The sequence below is a fragment of the Aplysia californica genome, unplaced genomic scaffold (genome assembly GCF_000002075.1).
Source record: "Aplysia californica isolate F4 #8 unplaced genomic scaffold, AplCal3.0 scaffold00429, whole genome shotgun sequence".
Taxonomy (NCBI): Eukaryota; Metazoa; Mollusca; class Gastropoda; order Aplysiida; family Aplysiidae; genus Aplysia; species Aplysia californica.
Window position 1 is genome coordinate 471994 of NW_004797699.1, and position 17273 is coordinate 489266.

Consider the following 17273-nt stretch of genomic DNA (forward strand, 5'->3'; position numbering starts at 1 on the left):
ATGTCACCGCCTTTGATGCAGAAAAGCAAACATTAGACCAAAAACTATAGGATTTGGGTGTTGACCATAGCTACACCCCCTTAAGACCAGGATGCATCCCAGAATATTTTACTTAATTTTACATATTTTCTTCATTTTACCTCTCAAGGCAACTTTGAAGAAAATTTGTAAATGAGCAAAAAATAATTTTTTTTTAAAAATGAGATTCACACACCAAGTAAAGCCACTATTTAACTTTAACAGGCCTAAATTGGTAAAAGTAAAAGTATACTTTATAGGTAAAAGCTCCTCCTGGGGACAAAACCAGAATGTGCATGCTTCATCACTACATAAAAAACTGCAAAGCAACTAATTATAATTATGGGAACAAATCGTTGGTCAGTCGGGATGGGGAGAAAAAAAAAAACAACCCTTCCTGGCCCCGGATTCGATCACACGCTCATAAAATAATGATTGTTTGATTTCAAACGCAGACAAGCTGTCCATTCGGCCATCAGAACTTCCAACAGTGTATGTGCACAGTTTCAGTTACAGTTTCACTAAAGGCAATGCAAAATAGATCTAGATGTAGTTTTTTACAACGGAGAAAGTAGAAAAGTGAGAAAGTCGAAAACACGGGAGGGGGGAACCATCAATGAGGCAGCGGGCATTGAATCAGCAGATGAGGTCTGTAGGAAGCTAAAAAATGGCAAAAAATTATTCTAATATGTATGTGCGTGCGTGTTGTTAGTGTGTATTTGGCACTATCGCTTGTTCTGCTGAGCTAATTTAATTAACTAATTGTTGACTTCATCGCGTTTTGCGCTTTGTATTTATTTGACTGCTTATAATTTTTTAATGGCTCATTCATCAGCTTTGCGAAAAGAAATGTTTTTTATATGCCTTTTACAGTGATCATAACGAGCTAAAGTAAAAAAGGAGAGATATGCCAACAAAAGCACAGTACCTGCGAAATAAAATCATGAGACAAATTTCATGTTTCAACAGAAATCTTGTAATTAACAATTAACATACCTTTGAGGACAGGGAAAACAGCTTATTAATGTGCTTGGATGGGGTGGTATTAGATTTAGAGGAACTTCTATTTTAACAATAGAATCACCAACACAAATAGTAACCTTGTCACCTTTCTTTGATGCCATGGTCAAACTTTCCTCTAACCACACAAATCTAAATTTGCTTTTGATTTTCTAATCATTTTCTTTCATTTTGAGAACGTCCAATTTTGTCAGTTCCTTCATGGAATGATAAATGCTTTCAAGAGGGCTCATGCACATGAAAATGCGCTATCGAGCTAAAATATACCCCACACTAACATTGCATTCCCTAGCAGTTTCGCGATGACTGAAGCGCCTTGAAATTCGAGTATTGCACACACTGGCGGATTGCGCAGGCCGATCGCTAGGCATCGTATTGTCAATAAGAGGACATTTTGTGCCAACCACGTGACTCACGGAAAGGAAGAACTGGGAGGGAAAAGCAGAGAAGACTGAAAATCACGGACTTCGAGAGATCCGCAGAAGATTATAATCACTGCTTTTACAGGGTTGGGTTGATTTAAATCAGTTGATTTTTTAAATTTTATATCAACTTGATTTTTTTAATTTTAAAAAATCACTTTAAAAAATTTTTATTTTTATTCAGTTTTTACACATTTCAACATTGTTGTTAGGTTTGATATCTTAGCTCACCGCGAATCAAACGTATAGATCTAGAGTACCTGGCCCAACCCGCGACCACTTGTCGTATTTTGCTTCTCAGTGGTCTCTGTCAGCAAAATAGGTCATGCAATCCATGTTCAGGGCTGCTTCAGTGTGTCAACTTCCGGTTTATACTGTGATATCGTCAATCATTCCAAAACTTCATTCTCAGATTTCGCATTTTAACATGTTAATGCTTTGCCCTTGGCGCAACCACATGCCCTCAGCGCGACCGCAAACGGAACAGGGTGCGACCATGCGCGCACAGATATGACAGGTGCAAGAAAGTTGTTAGTACACCATTTAAGGGTTAGTAAAATCATTTCTTTATCAAATCATGATGAAAACCATAATCTTATTGATAACAGAGGGTACAGAGACAAGTGGTCGCGGGTTGGGCCAGCTACTCTAGTTTAGTAACTGAAGAAAACTTCTCTAAGAATGTTTCTGATAAGCCTTTCACTTCGAACTCGACTGCTGCACTAGCCAGACGACTGACGTTCTTGGAAAATTAAGGATTGACCAAAAGTGGAACTAGACAAGGCATGTAACTCTAATAAAACAGATTGCACACGAGCTGCACAGAAGGAAAAATGGGGAACTGGTCGCGCTCAGGGCACGGTCGCGCCAAGGGCAGGTGTCTATAGATCTAGATGTAGGTCAGGCTCAAATAAGGGGGGTGGGAACTACCGAAAAAGCACCGATTTGCCATCTCACCCCGGATGAGAAAAGAGGTGGCCTTTAGAAAAGGTTAGAGACCATCATCCATGCCACGGGCCACTGTGACTATGTCGACTATGAGCATGGCATGAGTTTGCCTTTGCTGTACTGTGACTGACTGTATAGGGATTCTAGATCTAGACTTAGATTCTAGAGTCTAGATAGAGTAGGCCCGCATCACCGCGCTACTGTTTGGGTGCGCAACCCCCGGTCTCCTGCTTTGTTTTGGATAAGAACAGCGAAAACGAGGTCACTTTCTGTGAGCATGCGCAGAATGCAGCTTATTTCACTTTCGTTTTGGAGGTTCCTGTCAACACACGTGATTCTACGGTGTCGGAAAGTTTTGCCCCTTCATATTAATGGTTTTCGTAACGGGTATCGGTCAATTTACTAAGCGCTTGAGTAGTCGATTATTTAGCACATCTCGCTAATCTAGCTCTAATGTATCGTAGAATGTATACTAGAATCGATAAATACTATCGCAGGCTGCTTCTTAATGCCCAGGAACATGCCAGATAGGGTTGCGCACTGAAGCGGACCAAATTTGGGCAGTCCGTTTCAGTGCGCAATATCGGCTTTTTTGCTATTTGGCATTGATAGTGTGGCTTCTAGGCCCTTTGTCAAAGTTTGTTTTACTTATTAAGTTATTTCTTTATGACCTGCATTGTGCACTGGAACAGACTGTTTTCCTTCCATTTGGATGCATTATATTGCCATTGGAAGATGATAAGTTAATGTATTCATGTCAAAATTAATTAATATGGAAATATAATCTCCAAAATGTTCAATTTCTTCTTTTCATGTCTTTTTCTTCTTCTTTTTTTCCCTTTTCCTTAAAGAATACTAGTCTAGGTATAGTCTAATTCTTGTTTTCTTCTTTCACTTCCTTGTGTCCACAGCACCTTTCTTTTTCAATTTCTTCTTTTCACGTCTTTTTCTTCTTCTTTTTTGTCCTTTTCCTTCTAAAATACTAGTCTAGGTATAGTCTTATTCTTGTTTTCTTCTTTCCCCTTCTTGTGTCCACAGCACCTTTCTTTTTATCCATTATCAAAACACATACACAAGGTGTAAGGAAATCTCCTGTTACGGGGCGCACAGCTCCCAAAAAGAACACGCCTAATTGACCTTGGCCTTCCGTTATGGTCAGTACAGGAACTTCTTGCAAGGAAAAGAAGACAAGGCAAGGATAGAGAAAGATGAAAAGTGTCAGAAAAGAGCTAGATCTAGATCTAAAGCTGTAAACATGGTACTATTGGGCACCCAACCAGACGATATGTTGCACAAAACCAGAAACCTTGCGCACCAAACCAGACACACGTTACCAAACAAACACCACCACAACATATAGAAATTTTAAACTGCTGTTACAGTAATACGCTACACCGTATAGAGAGGAAGTTTTTCTAACTTCTGGTGAAAAAATCATGAAGATCGACCTGTAACTTCCAGAGATGTCCACAAAAGATCGCTTACTGTATATCGCACCACAGGATGTACTCTTCTAGATCTAGAATCTACACTAGCTAGACTACACCCCAAGCAAAAACTGACCATCTCATACTCATCATAGATATGGCAGGAATACAAAATGATTTTTTAGGACCGGCGGACTTCTGAGTTCAATTTTAGGCAAACCTCAGCTTACTCTTGAAGTATGAGCGAGCGATGACTAAACTGACAGTAGATCCAATGACAGAAACAGGGAGGGAGCCTTGCCTGTACGTACTGTGTAACAACTTCAATCTTTAATATTACTGAGGAGGTTCATTGGTCTAATTCTACATCACATCATTGAAACGTGAAATTCAGGGCAAAGTGTTCAACATAAATCTAGGGACATAATACCAATGTTGCAGCTTCAGTAAAGCCAACACGTCAAATGTATCAGTTGTGGTTGATGGTACACATTAGACGCTGTCCGCCATTACAGACTACAGATAAAATTATGCAAATCGTGCGCGAGAGTTGATTTTTTTGGTGCCATGTGTTCTATTTTTTTTCATACTGCTATTCAAAAGCTATTATTTTAAATCAAAACTATCAAAACTACAACAACAACAAAAAAATGTATGTTGCATGTTCTCTAAAATCATTTTATTAGAGGATGTAAGAATTGACCTTTACCCTGACCCTAGCCTAGGCTAAAAGCAATCGTGAGGAGTGAGGACACTACCAAAACAAAGCTCTACTGAATCTGACCGAGTCTGCACTCTGCCTGCCTGCACTGCTCTGGGCACCGCTGTGGAAGACTGAAGTGGAGAGTTCGCTTGCAATTAATTATTGGCACAAGGGGTCAAATCTACGCTTCTAGGGCATACTGTTGGCGATTCAATAATGTTGTCTACCACTTCCAACGTATTGAAAAGGTTTGCACTTTCGTCACAAGGCGAATATAGAGTATAATGTAAAAATAAAAAGATCTTCTGAAAGCTCCACAGGCATGTGTCGTAGTATAGCAAGGACATGCGTCCCAGTCCTGACATTGACTTACTCTATTCTTCCAAATCCAAAGTCAAAGTGTGTTCTGATCCCTGGTCCTACTAGATCTAGATCAAGATCTAGTATATATCTAGATCTAGATCTAGATCTAATTGACCTCTGGAGCTGTCTGTAGACACTTTTTTTTTTGCCTTACGATTTTTTATTTAATTTTTGTTTGTTTACAAAACTGGCCTGAGATCATAAAACTGGACAGAATTGACCTTTTGGTGAGGACAGCTGATTTGTTGTGAACCGAAAGTTGGACAAAGCAGACCAACACTCTGATCGTTTATTTTTCGTTTCACAATTGGTACTACTTAAGAATGTGGGTCCCGTTTACAATTTAAGATCTAGATTAGATCTAGATTCTCTATGGAGTGCTGGTTTTGGCTCCACCAATGATTACTTCTGGTTCTAAACGATTACTTTTTAAATTTTTGACGCGCATGCATATATGGAGAGACTATAAAATCTAGATTCTATGTGTCCCTGCTGGTCAATATCTGTCATTTGAAGGAAATTTCAAAACTGAGTTAACATTATCATTATTTTTTTTAAACTATCACCTTTTCCCCACAATATAAAACAAGAATGAAGTCATAAATATGACCATATTTGACAAAAATACAGTCGAACTTTTAATTGTCCTAGGTGAGGAAACACGAAACGAAAAGGAGAAAATGGCCTCCGAAGTTGAGCAACGTGGTTCCATAGCAATGGGGGTTTTAGAATTGAGACATAAACTTGAAATTTAAAAGTTATCTTGGCTGCCATTACAAGGTAACATACAAAAGTAGAAAAAACTATTCATTCACAGAGAAAAAACTTATGGACAAAACAAGATTTTCACGAAAATGGACGTAAACAAGCTTGAAGTGAGCTAGAAGCTACCGTTTTTACTCCAATTTACCAATCAGAGGTGTTTGCATTTCAGACCATTTATGCTCGAAAAGGGGTCAAAATCTAAAAATAGTTGCAAATGAAGAACGTTGAAGCAAAGATACTCCACTACCATGGTTGAAGTAAAGGTGGCCATGAGGTAATGGTTCTAAAAATAATCTCACAGCTACACACTAGCAAGGTCCAAATTCCTTTATATCTCGTCCCCCAAGCTCACAACAAATCACACACACCTTAAAAAACAAATCAAAATTAAATATTTATAGTCAATTGCAGTTGATTATTTTTTATCTTAAATGAAGCAGAAGACATCAAACTTCCCCTCAATAGATCCAAAAAAACAAAAATTTCATGGAAAGTCACTTTTTTGCCACCAGGTATGAGTTTCAATAATGTTGTCTCTACCACTTCCAATTATGTCGTTAAAAGGTTTGCACTTTCATTACTAGGCGAATAATTTAAAAGATCTATGCTCAAACAAGGCATGTCACCAGGAGCACAGAGGACCAAACAACATCCCAAGTAATAGAGGACTCCTTCCAGGCACAGAAGTGATGCTAGCAACATTTATTGACCAACAAAAAGCATTTGACAAAGTGTGGAAGGAGGGTCTACTAGTCAAGCTCCTTAGAAGTAGTATCCAAGGCAACATGTACCAGTGGACCAAATCTTATCTACACAACAGAAGAGCACGTGTGCTGGTGGATGAATATCAAAGACTGAAAATGCTGCTTCGACAAGGAGTACCCCAAGGTGGAGTTATGTCACCTTTTCTCTTTATCCTCTTCATCAATTACCTCATGAAAGAACTGCCCAAAGGAATACATGCCGCATTGTATGCAGACGACCTGGTTCTTTGGTGCTCTGAGGAATTCGTCACTACCTCCACACATCGCATGCAACTAGCACTGAACAAACTCACTACATGGACAAAAACCTGGTGTATAACCGGAAACAAAGAAAAGTCTTGTTCTGCTACACTCTTCACTTTCAGCCAGGCTGAGCCAGAACACCTCGCATCAGACAAAACCCCACTGAAATTTGAGAATCAACTGAAGTATCTTGGAATAATCTTTGACAAGCGTCTCACATGGAAACAACACATTCAAAATGCAGAAAATAAAGCCAGGAAGAAACTTAACATCATGAGAAAACTAGCACTGACTCGGTGGGGAGCAAATGAGAAAACGCTTAGACAGGTCTATCTAGGCGCAATCAGGCCCCATCTCGAGTACGGATCCAGTGCATGGATGACTGCAGCACAGACTCACAAATACACTCTGGAAAAAGTGCAAAACCAGGCTCTCCGAATAATCATTGGAGCAATGAGGTCAACGCCTTATTGAAAAGATGGAACAAACAACATCTATAGTGGCCCTGTAGAGGAGATGGGAATGCAAGGCCCTCATACAGTACACCAAGGCCACAGCTATGGAGGATTATATACTGCACACAAGAACAGCCAGATCAAACCCCACAAGACTTAAAAGATCCAACTTCTTCAAAGAAAGCAGAAAAATCAAAAGATCCCAACAGTACCATCTACCAGCCACAGTGAACATGCTAAACCATACCCCAGAGGCACCATCATGGGAAAAGAAAAACACAAACATAATTATACACACGTCCATTCCTATGTTCACCATAACAGATTACCACAGCGACCTGAGGAAGAAGTCCCTCACCCTGTCCATGCTTGAATAAAGATACCCACGAGAAGCATGGATAAGGATCTTTTCGGACGGATCTGCCTCTGATGCTGTGAAAAGAGGAGGAGCCGGAGTGTACGTACAGTTCCCAAATGGACAACGACAAGCAGAGGCAGTCCCAACAGGACGACATTGTACAAACTACAGAGCAGAGACGGAGGCTCTAATACATGCAACAAACATCATCAAGAATGTGGTAGACCCCCAAAGCCAAGTAGTACAGTCGAACCTGCCTTAACGGAAACCTGTATAAAATGGAAACCTGTCTTAACGGAATCTCCCCGCTACCCCCTTGAAATATTCCTCTTTATTTACCTGTATAAAACGGAAACCTGTCTAACGCGGAAACGGAAAGAAAAATCCGCTCTCTTCAGAGGGTTTCACCTGTCTAAGACGGAAAATGCTTTGCCCGCTCAGCCCTGATTTGAAACAAAACTCGCAAGTTTGGCTCCGTTAGCCTAACGCTATGGCCATGCCTCTGGACGAGGAAGGGTAGTACGGGTGCAATTCTGGGGTAGATGTTAACCCATCATGTGAGCCCTGAGCGATGCAGATGGTCAGTGTAGTGTGGGTGTGAAATCTCACGACTGCCCGTGAGAGTGCTCGAGTAGCCAGCCACCACAGAAACTTTCCTTGGTAGCCAGAAGCCAGAGGTGTGAAATTAAATTGACCAATGCCTGCCGTCCTGTTCGTACGGCCAGCCGAGAAAAGAGTTCCTTGAATCGTTGTTACAATGATGGCAGTGAGGGGTGGCATTGGTGGGTGGGGCTAAGGGTGGAAGCAAAGGGGATGTTCAAACGTTTCAGAGTTTCTGTTTTTTAGTAGGTCAAACAGTGGCCCTATGAAAGGCAAGCCCTGGCGGTAATTGGATAAGTAAGACTGACACATGTCATGATCAGACAGGATAGCAGTTGAGAGGTGTGAAGTTTTGACCCTGCTTGCCGATCGGACAAACGATCCTTGATCCCACCGACTGGCCTTTGACCCCCCCACCTTCCATCTCCCCCTAAATTCCCCTGTGTAAGATGAAATTTTTTTCTTGCTCCCTTGCGATTCCGTCTTACACAGGTTCGACTGTATTCCTAACAGATGCCATGTCAGTACTGCAGGCAATCACTGCCGGCAAACTACCAAGGCTACGAAAAGTAATTGAGGACATCCCATGTCTGAGGATCATGCTGCAGTGGATTCCATCACATTGTGATGTCTTAGGAAATGAGCAGGCTGACAGGATGGCCAAACTGGGAGCACAGAAAGAGCAACCAGACAACAGCGTTAACTACACAGAAATAAAAACTATTAGAAATACACTATTGAAAGCACCTCAGACACCAGATAGCTACATGAACTGTCCCGCCAAGAACAAGAGATTATCTTACGGCTAAGGACACAAGACTGAGACAACATATGTACAGATGTTTAAAACGAGTACAATCACCAAAATGCCAGTGTGGACAGGCGGACCTAACTGTTGAACACATCTTTCAGCACTGCAAGACACACAGGGCCCTGAGACAGGAAACGTGGCCAACCCCACTGACGCTACAAGGGAAGCTATACGGGCCGACAGATGAACTGAGCAGGACGGCCCAATTTATGACAGATACCATGACTTCAAGAGTGATGCGATCGAGAAGAAGAAGAAGAAGAAGAAGGCATGTCACGTGTCATAGCAAGGACATGCGTCCCAGTCCTGACATCGACTTATTTTAATATCTAAATCTATACTATTTTCATCAAGGCTACCCAACTGCAAAAAAATGAGCATGCATGTGCTTTGGCAAAAGTATTGAAGTCAGGACTGATTAGTACAGTCCGTGCCAGCTTTAAGCACGCCGGCCTTAAGCACATTTCGGACTCAAGCACGCCAAACGGCTCTTACCGAATTTTTGCTATATAAATTACACGCCTATAAGCACGGTAACTTTGGCTTCAAGCACGCTTCATTTACAAGACAGTCAATATTTTCATGATGACCCATCGAAGTTCGAACACAGTTTACACCGCAGCAGTGGAGTGTGTCAAGAGAAACACAAAGAACGCAAGTGATGGACACACACACTCACACGGGCGGAGAGGAAGGCAGAGAGAAGCACACAGCCGTGCTCGCGGACATAGGATCTAGCCTAGGCCTAGGGCAAAGCTACACACGACCAAATAAAAAATACAAAGAGAGTCGGGGAGACGAGAAAGGGAGGCTGGCTGTGGTTTCACCTTTGACCCTCGCTATCCATTAATCCTGATTGTGTATCACGCGTGATGTGGGATGAAGGCGGTGGTACATGTATGAGTGGCACAGCGGGCAGTGGTACGCACAGGCAGTGTGTTACAGTAGGCCTAGTGTGCTGTATCGTGACTTGCCGTCTAAATTAAGTTTTCATTTCCCATTCGACCACAAAACAAAAACAAACAAGCGAACAAAAACTACCATGGCGGGTGTTTAAATAACAGTGCACACTTTTGCGGGACCGCTATAGGCCTACTTACAAACAAAGGGTAATAGCACAGGGAATTTTCTACATGAAAATCTCTGGATTATGTCTACTTCGCACTTAAGCATGCTTCGGCTTTAAGCACGCTTAAGCTTTCTCCCGATGACCATGCCTAAAGCCGGCATGGACTGTACGATGACATGACATTCTGTGAGGAGTACAAGTTATTGGTCTTAACTACTTATCAACCCAACTATTCCTCCAAATCCAAAGTCAAAGTGTGCTTCTCCCTTTTCTCTTCCTACTTCTTTTCAGTAAAACTATTTTAAAAAACCAATTTGTAGATCTACCTTCCCCATGTCCAGATATGAGATAACTTGTATGGGCTACTCAGACTAGGGCCTACTGCTGTGGGCAGGTCACATATCTTCTTATGATTTTTTAAAAGTGATTTCTCTCTATGACTTTACTGCCTTTCATCTACAACAAATCCAAAACCAAAGCAAATAATTTAGTAAGAGTATTTATGGCTGTGGCCTCCCTTCATACACATTGTCACATAAAAATGCTGCAGGAGTAACCTCTGTTTATAAGTAGGCCTACTAATAATACTCACTTGAAAAGAAAGTAACAGTCTAGCACGCACACCTAGTACAGTGGAAACGCACAAAGCAAATCTATAGAATTTTAAGTCCAAAATTTGTTCTTGCCTTTTGTGATAAAATAGATCATGTCATTAAAAAAAAGAAAAGAATCTGACAAATTGATATCTTCTTTATGTACTGGCATTGCATTTGATTTTTATTATGTGACCATTTTTCTGACTTCGTAGGGCCCTTTGCCTTCAGTCAGCCACATTCTAATTTTGTAGTGAAGGCACTTTATATATAATAATATATATTTTTTATGTGAGGCGCCATGGTGAACTCAGGCGCTCGTAAAAATAATTAAATCAAAGACATTGTAAATTTTTTTGGCCAATGGGCAATTTTAATATTTTGTTTTTTTGGGCTCAACAACTTTCATGTCCATTTAAAAACACCTTTCTGTGTGGATTTTACTGAAAAATATTGATTAAAGGCACAACAAATTTAAATTTTCAGTTTCCAAGGATTCTCAGGCTATGGAGGTTACCAAACTTTGGTCGCCATTTTCTCACTAATTTTACCTTTGAAACCAAGTGACTTTTACTTCCTTCAATCGCAAATATCTCTACTTCTATTTAAGGTAGATGGGTATTTTTTTCCCCCAAAGGAAGGCAAATGAACAGGCTTTAACACTTTGCCGTCACATCTCGCCGATTGGCAATGTTTACCACCCAGTTTCTTTGGATTTTTCCCCAAAATGCCTTTTCCTTTGATAGCAAGGGTTTTTACTATATGAGCCTTGTGATGGCAAAGTGTTAAGATGATACCAATAACCCCATATGCCTAAAAATTGACGGGCGCCTGATTCCCCCACATCGTGACACATATGTTTTTATACTGACTAAGCCTGGGGTTTTTACAGTTTTGATGAAATGTTTAAGTTTAAAGGGCACTCTTAGTAGGGTTCAATTCAACACAAGGCCCACATCAGTCCTTGTACGTTGCACTTCTCTAATTTGTGATGGCTGGAGTGTGTGCTGACAGTCTCTTCTAAAGCATCCTGCCACACAGTGGTTGGTTGGCAGGTGCTCAGGTGTGGTTTGCTCCTTCTTTTCCTTCAAACATTGATTAAAGATCCCTTTGGTGGTTAAAAATCATAGAAGAGTGGGTCAAAGGGCCGAACCCATACCAAATTCAAAATCTCTCCCGTAAAGAATCTGTCACATACTATAAAATTGTAAGAAGACACACCCTTACATTTTTCTTGATCCCGAATGTATTGATACTGTCTTTCTTTTGAAGCATATCAAGGAAGTCAAGATCAGAAGAAAGGAGAGCAGTTTGTTTTTATGTATGTGACCATTTTTCTGATTTCGTAGGGCTCTTTGCCTTCAGTTAGTCACATTCAGCTGGGGCAAGGAGAGAAGTACTTGGGCAATCGACTTCATCTTTGTCTACTGCTGCCCAAGCAAAGCTGTATCATGCATGCGGCTGTATTGTAGTCTGTCAAGACGAAAAGGCCATAGTAGTACTACTAGTATTTTGTGAAAATTAGCAACTTTTCAAAATGCTAGGACAGTTGTTTTTTTTAGTCACCTTGACCAGTTTGAGTTCAGTGCCCTTTCTATGGCCTTGGATTTCCTCACCTTTCTGATACCTTATACTTATACGTTCAGTTTAAATTTAGTAATAAAGTCAAGCGGATCTCCTTGCTGCACCCCTCGCCTTTTCGTTTTTTACAAGAATAGAGTTGATTGAAGTCAGTCATTTTTGTTGATTCTTTACAGTTCCTTTTTTTTTCTTCCTCCTCAGATGTATTTCTAAAGCTGCTTCACTTGGTGCTGCGACAAGCAGACTGAAGCACACGTTACCGGACCTGAATTATGATTTCAATGCACTGGAGCCATACATCTCTGCTGACATCATGAAATTGCATTACGAGAAGCATCACAACACATATGTGAACAACTTGAATGCGACAGAGGAAAAACTTGCAGAAGCTGTTCAGAAAGGTGAAAAAGACATATATTTGTCTCTAACCTTACTTTGTTCTGCATCAATATTCCAGTCACAAATTTTTTATTCATCCATCAGGACTACTGTTCGCATTTTGTTTGCGCTCAGAGCACATACCGTTTTGAAAGGTCTATGGAATAGTCAGGGTGAATAATTTAAGGGTTAACCCTGGAGTTCAAAACAACATACGGTAAGGCACAGATAACATGAACATGCAGAACTCGAGATCATAGATAGCCCGCACAATATGTGTATGTCTTTCCCCGACTGAACCTCTATATTTTCTTTGTATTGGCAATATATGGTATTCTTTAACGCTTGTTCAGGTTTTTTAAACAGGTCATTACGAAACACCCACACTTTTCCTCACAATTGTCTCTAATTCAAATTGCCTTTACGCATGATGGAAGACACCTTTTGGCTTCTAGAGTATCCGGTTAGAACCCACCACGCTCGCTCCTGCACCTTTGGATACACAGACTGCTAGTATGGAGATGGATGAGTGCACATTACCTGTAGTGTGCGTAAGACACTTGATTGAACAGCTCGATACAGCACCACACGGTCTGTCTTCGATCACTCCGCTACCACTACCACTCAGCACTAACCCTCATAAGAAGGTGGTTGGCGGGTGCTCTTTGTGGTCTGCTCCTTCTTTCCTGTTGAACATCTATCGTCCTTATCTCTCCTCCTTCTCTTTTGTGTTTGTTACTCTCTTGTAACACCTCTAATCTTCGGCACTTACATGACCTTATGGTGTTGCAAGTGCTGTAAAACTCTTACTAAAACTAAAGCAACCCTCACATGATTATGTTCATGGAAGTTCTAGTGATATATAGATACAGATGATACAGATAATGTGCGATGATGTGTCTGCATACCAGCAGTGTGTGTGTCACACTGCGGGGATGAGCCTGGTGGGCTCACAATGACAATAGGTGTGTTGTTTCTTTTGTGTTTGACGGACTTTTGAATTGGAGCAAATGTGAGGTGAAATTTTATTGCATTTTTCAAGATGAGCTGTTTGACAAATCCATGAATGTTTGAGAAAACACTGTCACCAAGTCAAAAATGATTGAATAGCAGTTCAGTTGGATTGGAGAAGGGAATATTGTACAACAAGATATCCGTAGTTTTGAGTTTTGAGTGTTTGTGTCTATAATAAAACTGTACATGTTGGAGTGTCTGCTGCCCCTGGTAACATAGCCCTAGAAAGTGATTTCCTCCCACCCCTGAAAAATGTAAAGTAATTTTGGCAGTCGCCCCGTATAATGCTGTGAAGACTTTCAACCTATATCCATCAAGTTTTAGTGTTGTGTTTAGGATAAATATGGCTGTATTTTTGTTTATTATATTTGAATAAAATTGAAATCATGCACATAATACAATGAAACTTGTAGATAAAGAAGTCATCCAGCCTGACTTTCAATTTTGTTGAATCCGAGTGTTCATAGCAATGCGTGCAACATATTGTGTTACAATATAGGGCCTAGAGTACGGCAGCGTTTGTTTCCACAGACAAGTGTACAAATCAATACGTAGACCTAGATCTATGTCTTAAGTTAGCCTTTCATCGTTCATTGGGAGGAGGTGGGGGGGATATGACCTGCGTGGTGGCTGTTTCTTTGCTGACGTTCCACACCCAGAATGCTTGTGCCTACTCCCCCCCCCCCCCCCCCCAGGAGACACAAGCACTAACAGCTTGATGTGTACTGGCTACCCATCCGAGCTCTCCCTACTTCGGAGCATGCTAAGATACATCATGTCTTACATGTGTGTCAGCAATACTGGCCCTGCAAACGACTTTGTTGAATCCGAGTTCACTTGTTTATATATATGTTTGTTGAATTCAGGTTATGCTGGTGATTTTAATAAATATTTTAAAAATGGGGAATCTGTTTCCTTTCGTTGAATCTACGTTTTCGTTGAATTGGAGTTTCACTGTAACAGTCATTCAGTGCATGAAAAAGGGAACCGTACAGGAAAAGCAGAAGAATAGTAAGGATCAGTTGAACCTAGTCATGATTGCTTCCTGAGAGCAGTATCATTTTTTGTGCACTAAATCATATTTAATTTAGTTTGAGTTCAGCCAAGAGACATTTTCTTCTTTTTTTTTTTGGGGGGGGGGGGGGGGGGATCAAGTTATACCATGAGTTGGTTCCATTTATGGTGTGTGAAATATACTCAGGTAAAATCGGAAAAGTAATGCATTACAACTAACCAATGACAATGATTCTTGTATTATCAGGAGATGTTGGTGCCATCATAGCTTTGCAGCCTGCTCTCAAGTTCAATGGAGGTGGACATATCAACCACAGCATTTTCTGGGAGAATCTGAGCCCCAAAGGAGGAGGTGAGCCTACTGGGGACCTCATGGATGCGATCAAGTCGGACTTCGGCTCTTTTGAACGCATGAAGGGAGAACTGGTTGCATCATCAGTTGGAATTCAAGGCTCAGGCTGGGGCTGGTTAGGCTACAACCCTGTCACTGGGCGGCTGCGCATTGCCACCTGTGCCAACCAGGATCCTTTGCAATCGACAACAGGTAATGGTTTTGTCTAGCCTCAGATTGTCCTTTTTTAGAATCAGAAAGAGTGCTTTATTCCTTGACCTCCCTTGGTGATGAGTGTCAAATCTTTCAGGAAAGGATAAGAAATGGAGACTCAGGCTCAGAACTGAGCCTTGGGCATGTAGTTTAGTCCAGCTGTGTATCTGTATGTCTTTCATGTCTGACAACAAATTTCTTCGTTGTCATAAACAACTGGTGAGGGGTTTATAACAGTTATGTACATCATGTATACAAGATCACTGAAATGCTGTAGGAGTGTTGAGGAATTGTGAGCAGTTTATTTATTCTGGTATTTCTGCTTCATGTTGACCTGCGTTTATTTTATTGGTAGCAGATTATTGTAGAATTGTAATTTGTGCATGTTCTTGACCAGCATATATTGCTGTTTCTATAGTGACGACTTCTGTATCTCACTTTCATTTGCGGTTGAATTTCAAAAAAGAAATTTGTAGCAATTGTTTCTAATGATTAAAGCAGTTTACCTACCTTCAACTGAGTTTCTGAAAATTTTCTACGTGAATGCAGTTTATAAGTTTTTATTTTCAGGATTGCTATTTCTTTTATTACTTTTTTCTGCAGGTTCTGTGTAAGTATTGTTGCTTATGTTATTATTGTTTTTTAAAACTTTTTTTAAAATAACAATGTGGAACTCGGAATAACGATTGTGATGCGTCTATGTTTCTTTGCTAACTTTCCACACCCAAGGCACTTGTGTCTACTTTCCCCCTTCCCCCTTAGTAGGGGCCGTCTGCACTGCCAGTGACTTTGTTGAATCTGAGTTTGCTCCTTTGTATATGATCGTTGAATCTGATTTATTTTGTTGATTTTTAATGAATGATAAAAACAGGGAATCTGACTTCTTTCATTGAATCAGTGTTTCAGTTGAATCCGAGTTCCACTGTATCTTGATACTCTGAAGGAAACGTAAGACCAATTTGTAGGCTTATTTTTCGTTTGAACAAAAGAAAAGAATGATATTTCAGTTCATCCAAACACTACAATAACATCTGCTCTATTTGTGTGTTTCAGGCCTTGTTCCTCTGTTCGGCATCGACGTCTGGGAACATGCCTACTACCTTCAGTACAAAAATGTCCGTCCTGATTATGTTAGTGCCATTTTCAATGTAGCCAATTGGAATGATGTCTCTAGTAGACTTGCCACAGCACGCATGGGCTAGTTTGGAAGAAAAAAAATGGTTCTTGTTTTTATGGTGATCGAAATGGATTAGTCTCCATTAAAGGACAGTGATATGTTGACTATGATGCATTTTATCGTATGTTTGTTGTTTTCTTTTCTGTTCACCTTGAGCTCTTACTACTGATGCTTGTATTTTGTTTTTTATTGCTGTTGAGTTAATCTTGGAGTACATTTTTCTTGTCTGAGGCATTGCTGTCCTTTCTTGCACAGATGAGATTTGTTCAAAGCTGCCGTTCCCCTTGAGAGTGTTTGAACTTTTTTGGAATTGTGAAAGCTTTTGCCACACTGGCTAAGAATAGGAATTATTGTCTTATTCTGAAAATTGACCAATGATATGAAATATATTTCTACAGTTAACCAGATCATTTTGTTATAGTACTTACCAAACAAAACATAGACTAGGTTTATAAAAAAATCAGTGGATGTTAATGAATTGAAATATCTTGCGAATCTCTTCAAACATTTTGATATTACATGTATATTTTCTGCAAATTCAGGTGTCTGAGAACACCGTACATTGGCAAGCGTTCAGAGTTAGGTGGGAGTATTTGAAATTTTATAAACAGTGTTAGTGTTTTGATTGTTTTGTTGCCTAATTAAAGTGGTCGACTACTATTTAGACTTTCATGGTTTTTTTTTGTTCTTTCAAACCTTGTTAAATGCCACTCATGAATGATTGTGCATTGATAGTGTGAATGCCTACTTAAATTTGTTAGCGTTTGTACGGATGTTCTTTGATTTGTGTGTTTTTTGTGTTGAGATGAAGGTATTATGAAGTGCTTAGTAAAAGTAACTTAGATACAGTGGAAACTAACAGCCCCGGTAATAACAGGGACCTACTCTTTGTCTCTATTAAAAGTTATCTGCAATAACAGGGCCTCATTGGAGCCCAACCGGTTATAGCAGGGACAAAGGCTTGTTAACAATGTGTAAAAAATAAGAGAGAGAGAGAAATGCAGTG

General features: G+C 40.3%; 2 protein-coding genes across 2 annotated transcripts in view; one reads left to right on the forward strand and one right to left on the reverse strand.

The window, feature by feature from the left end:
* The window catches only part of LOC101851974 (pre-mRNA-splicing regulator WTAP), a 29500-nt gene extending 25147 nt beyond the window's left edge, over nt 1-4353 (reverse strand). Inside the window, exon 1 of the mRNA XM_005104644.3 lies at nt 4266-4353. The gene's annotated coding sequence lies outside the window, so the exon portion shown is untranslated. The remainder of the gene's footprint in view (nt 1-4265) is intronic.
* A 187-nt stretch (nt 4354-4540) lies between these two features.
* Nucleotides 4541-16933, forward strand: LOC101852344 (superoxide dismutase [Mn], mitochondrial). The gene is made up of 4 exons (XM_005104646.2): nt 4541-4786; nt 12342-12541; nt 14794-15090; nt 16144-16933. Exons 1-4 carry the CDS (start codon nt 4755-4757, stop codon nt 16290-16292), a joined length of 678 nt encoding a protein of 225 aa, XP_005104703.1. The 5' UTR covers nt 4541-4754; the 3' UTR covers nt 16293-16933.
* Nucleotides 16934-17273: the final 340 nt, after the last annotated feature.

Excerpts from the sequence above, each read along its gene's own strand:
- LOC101852344 (XM_005104646.2), top strand. The coding sequence starts at position 4,755 with ATGTTGTCTACCACTTCCAACGTATTGAAAAG. Across the intron at positions 4,787-12,341 it reads ACTTCCAACGTATTGAAAAG|ATGTATTTCTAAAGCTGCTT; the intron begins GTTTGCACTTTC and ends CTTCCTCCTCAG. Across the intron at positions 15,091-16,143 it reads TCCTTTGCAATCGACAACAG|GCCTTGTTCCTCTGTTCGGC; the intron begins GTAATGGTTTTG and ends TGTGTGTTTCAG.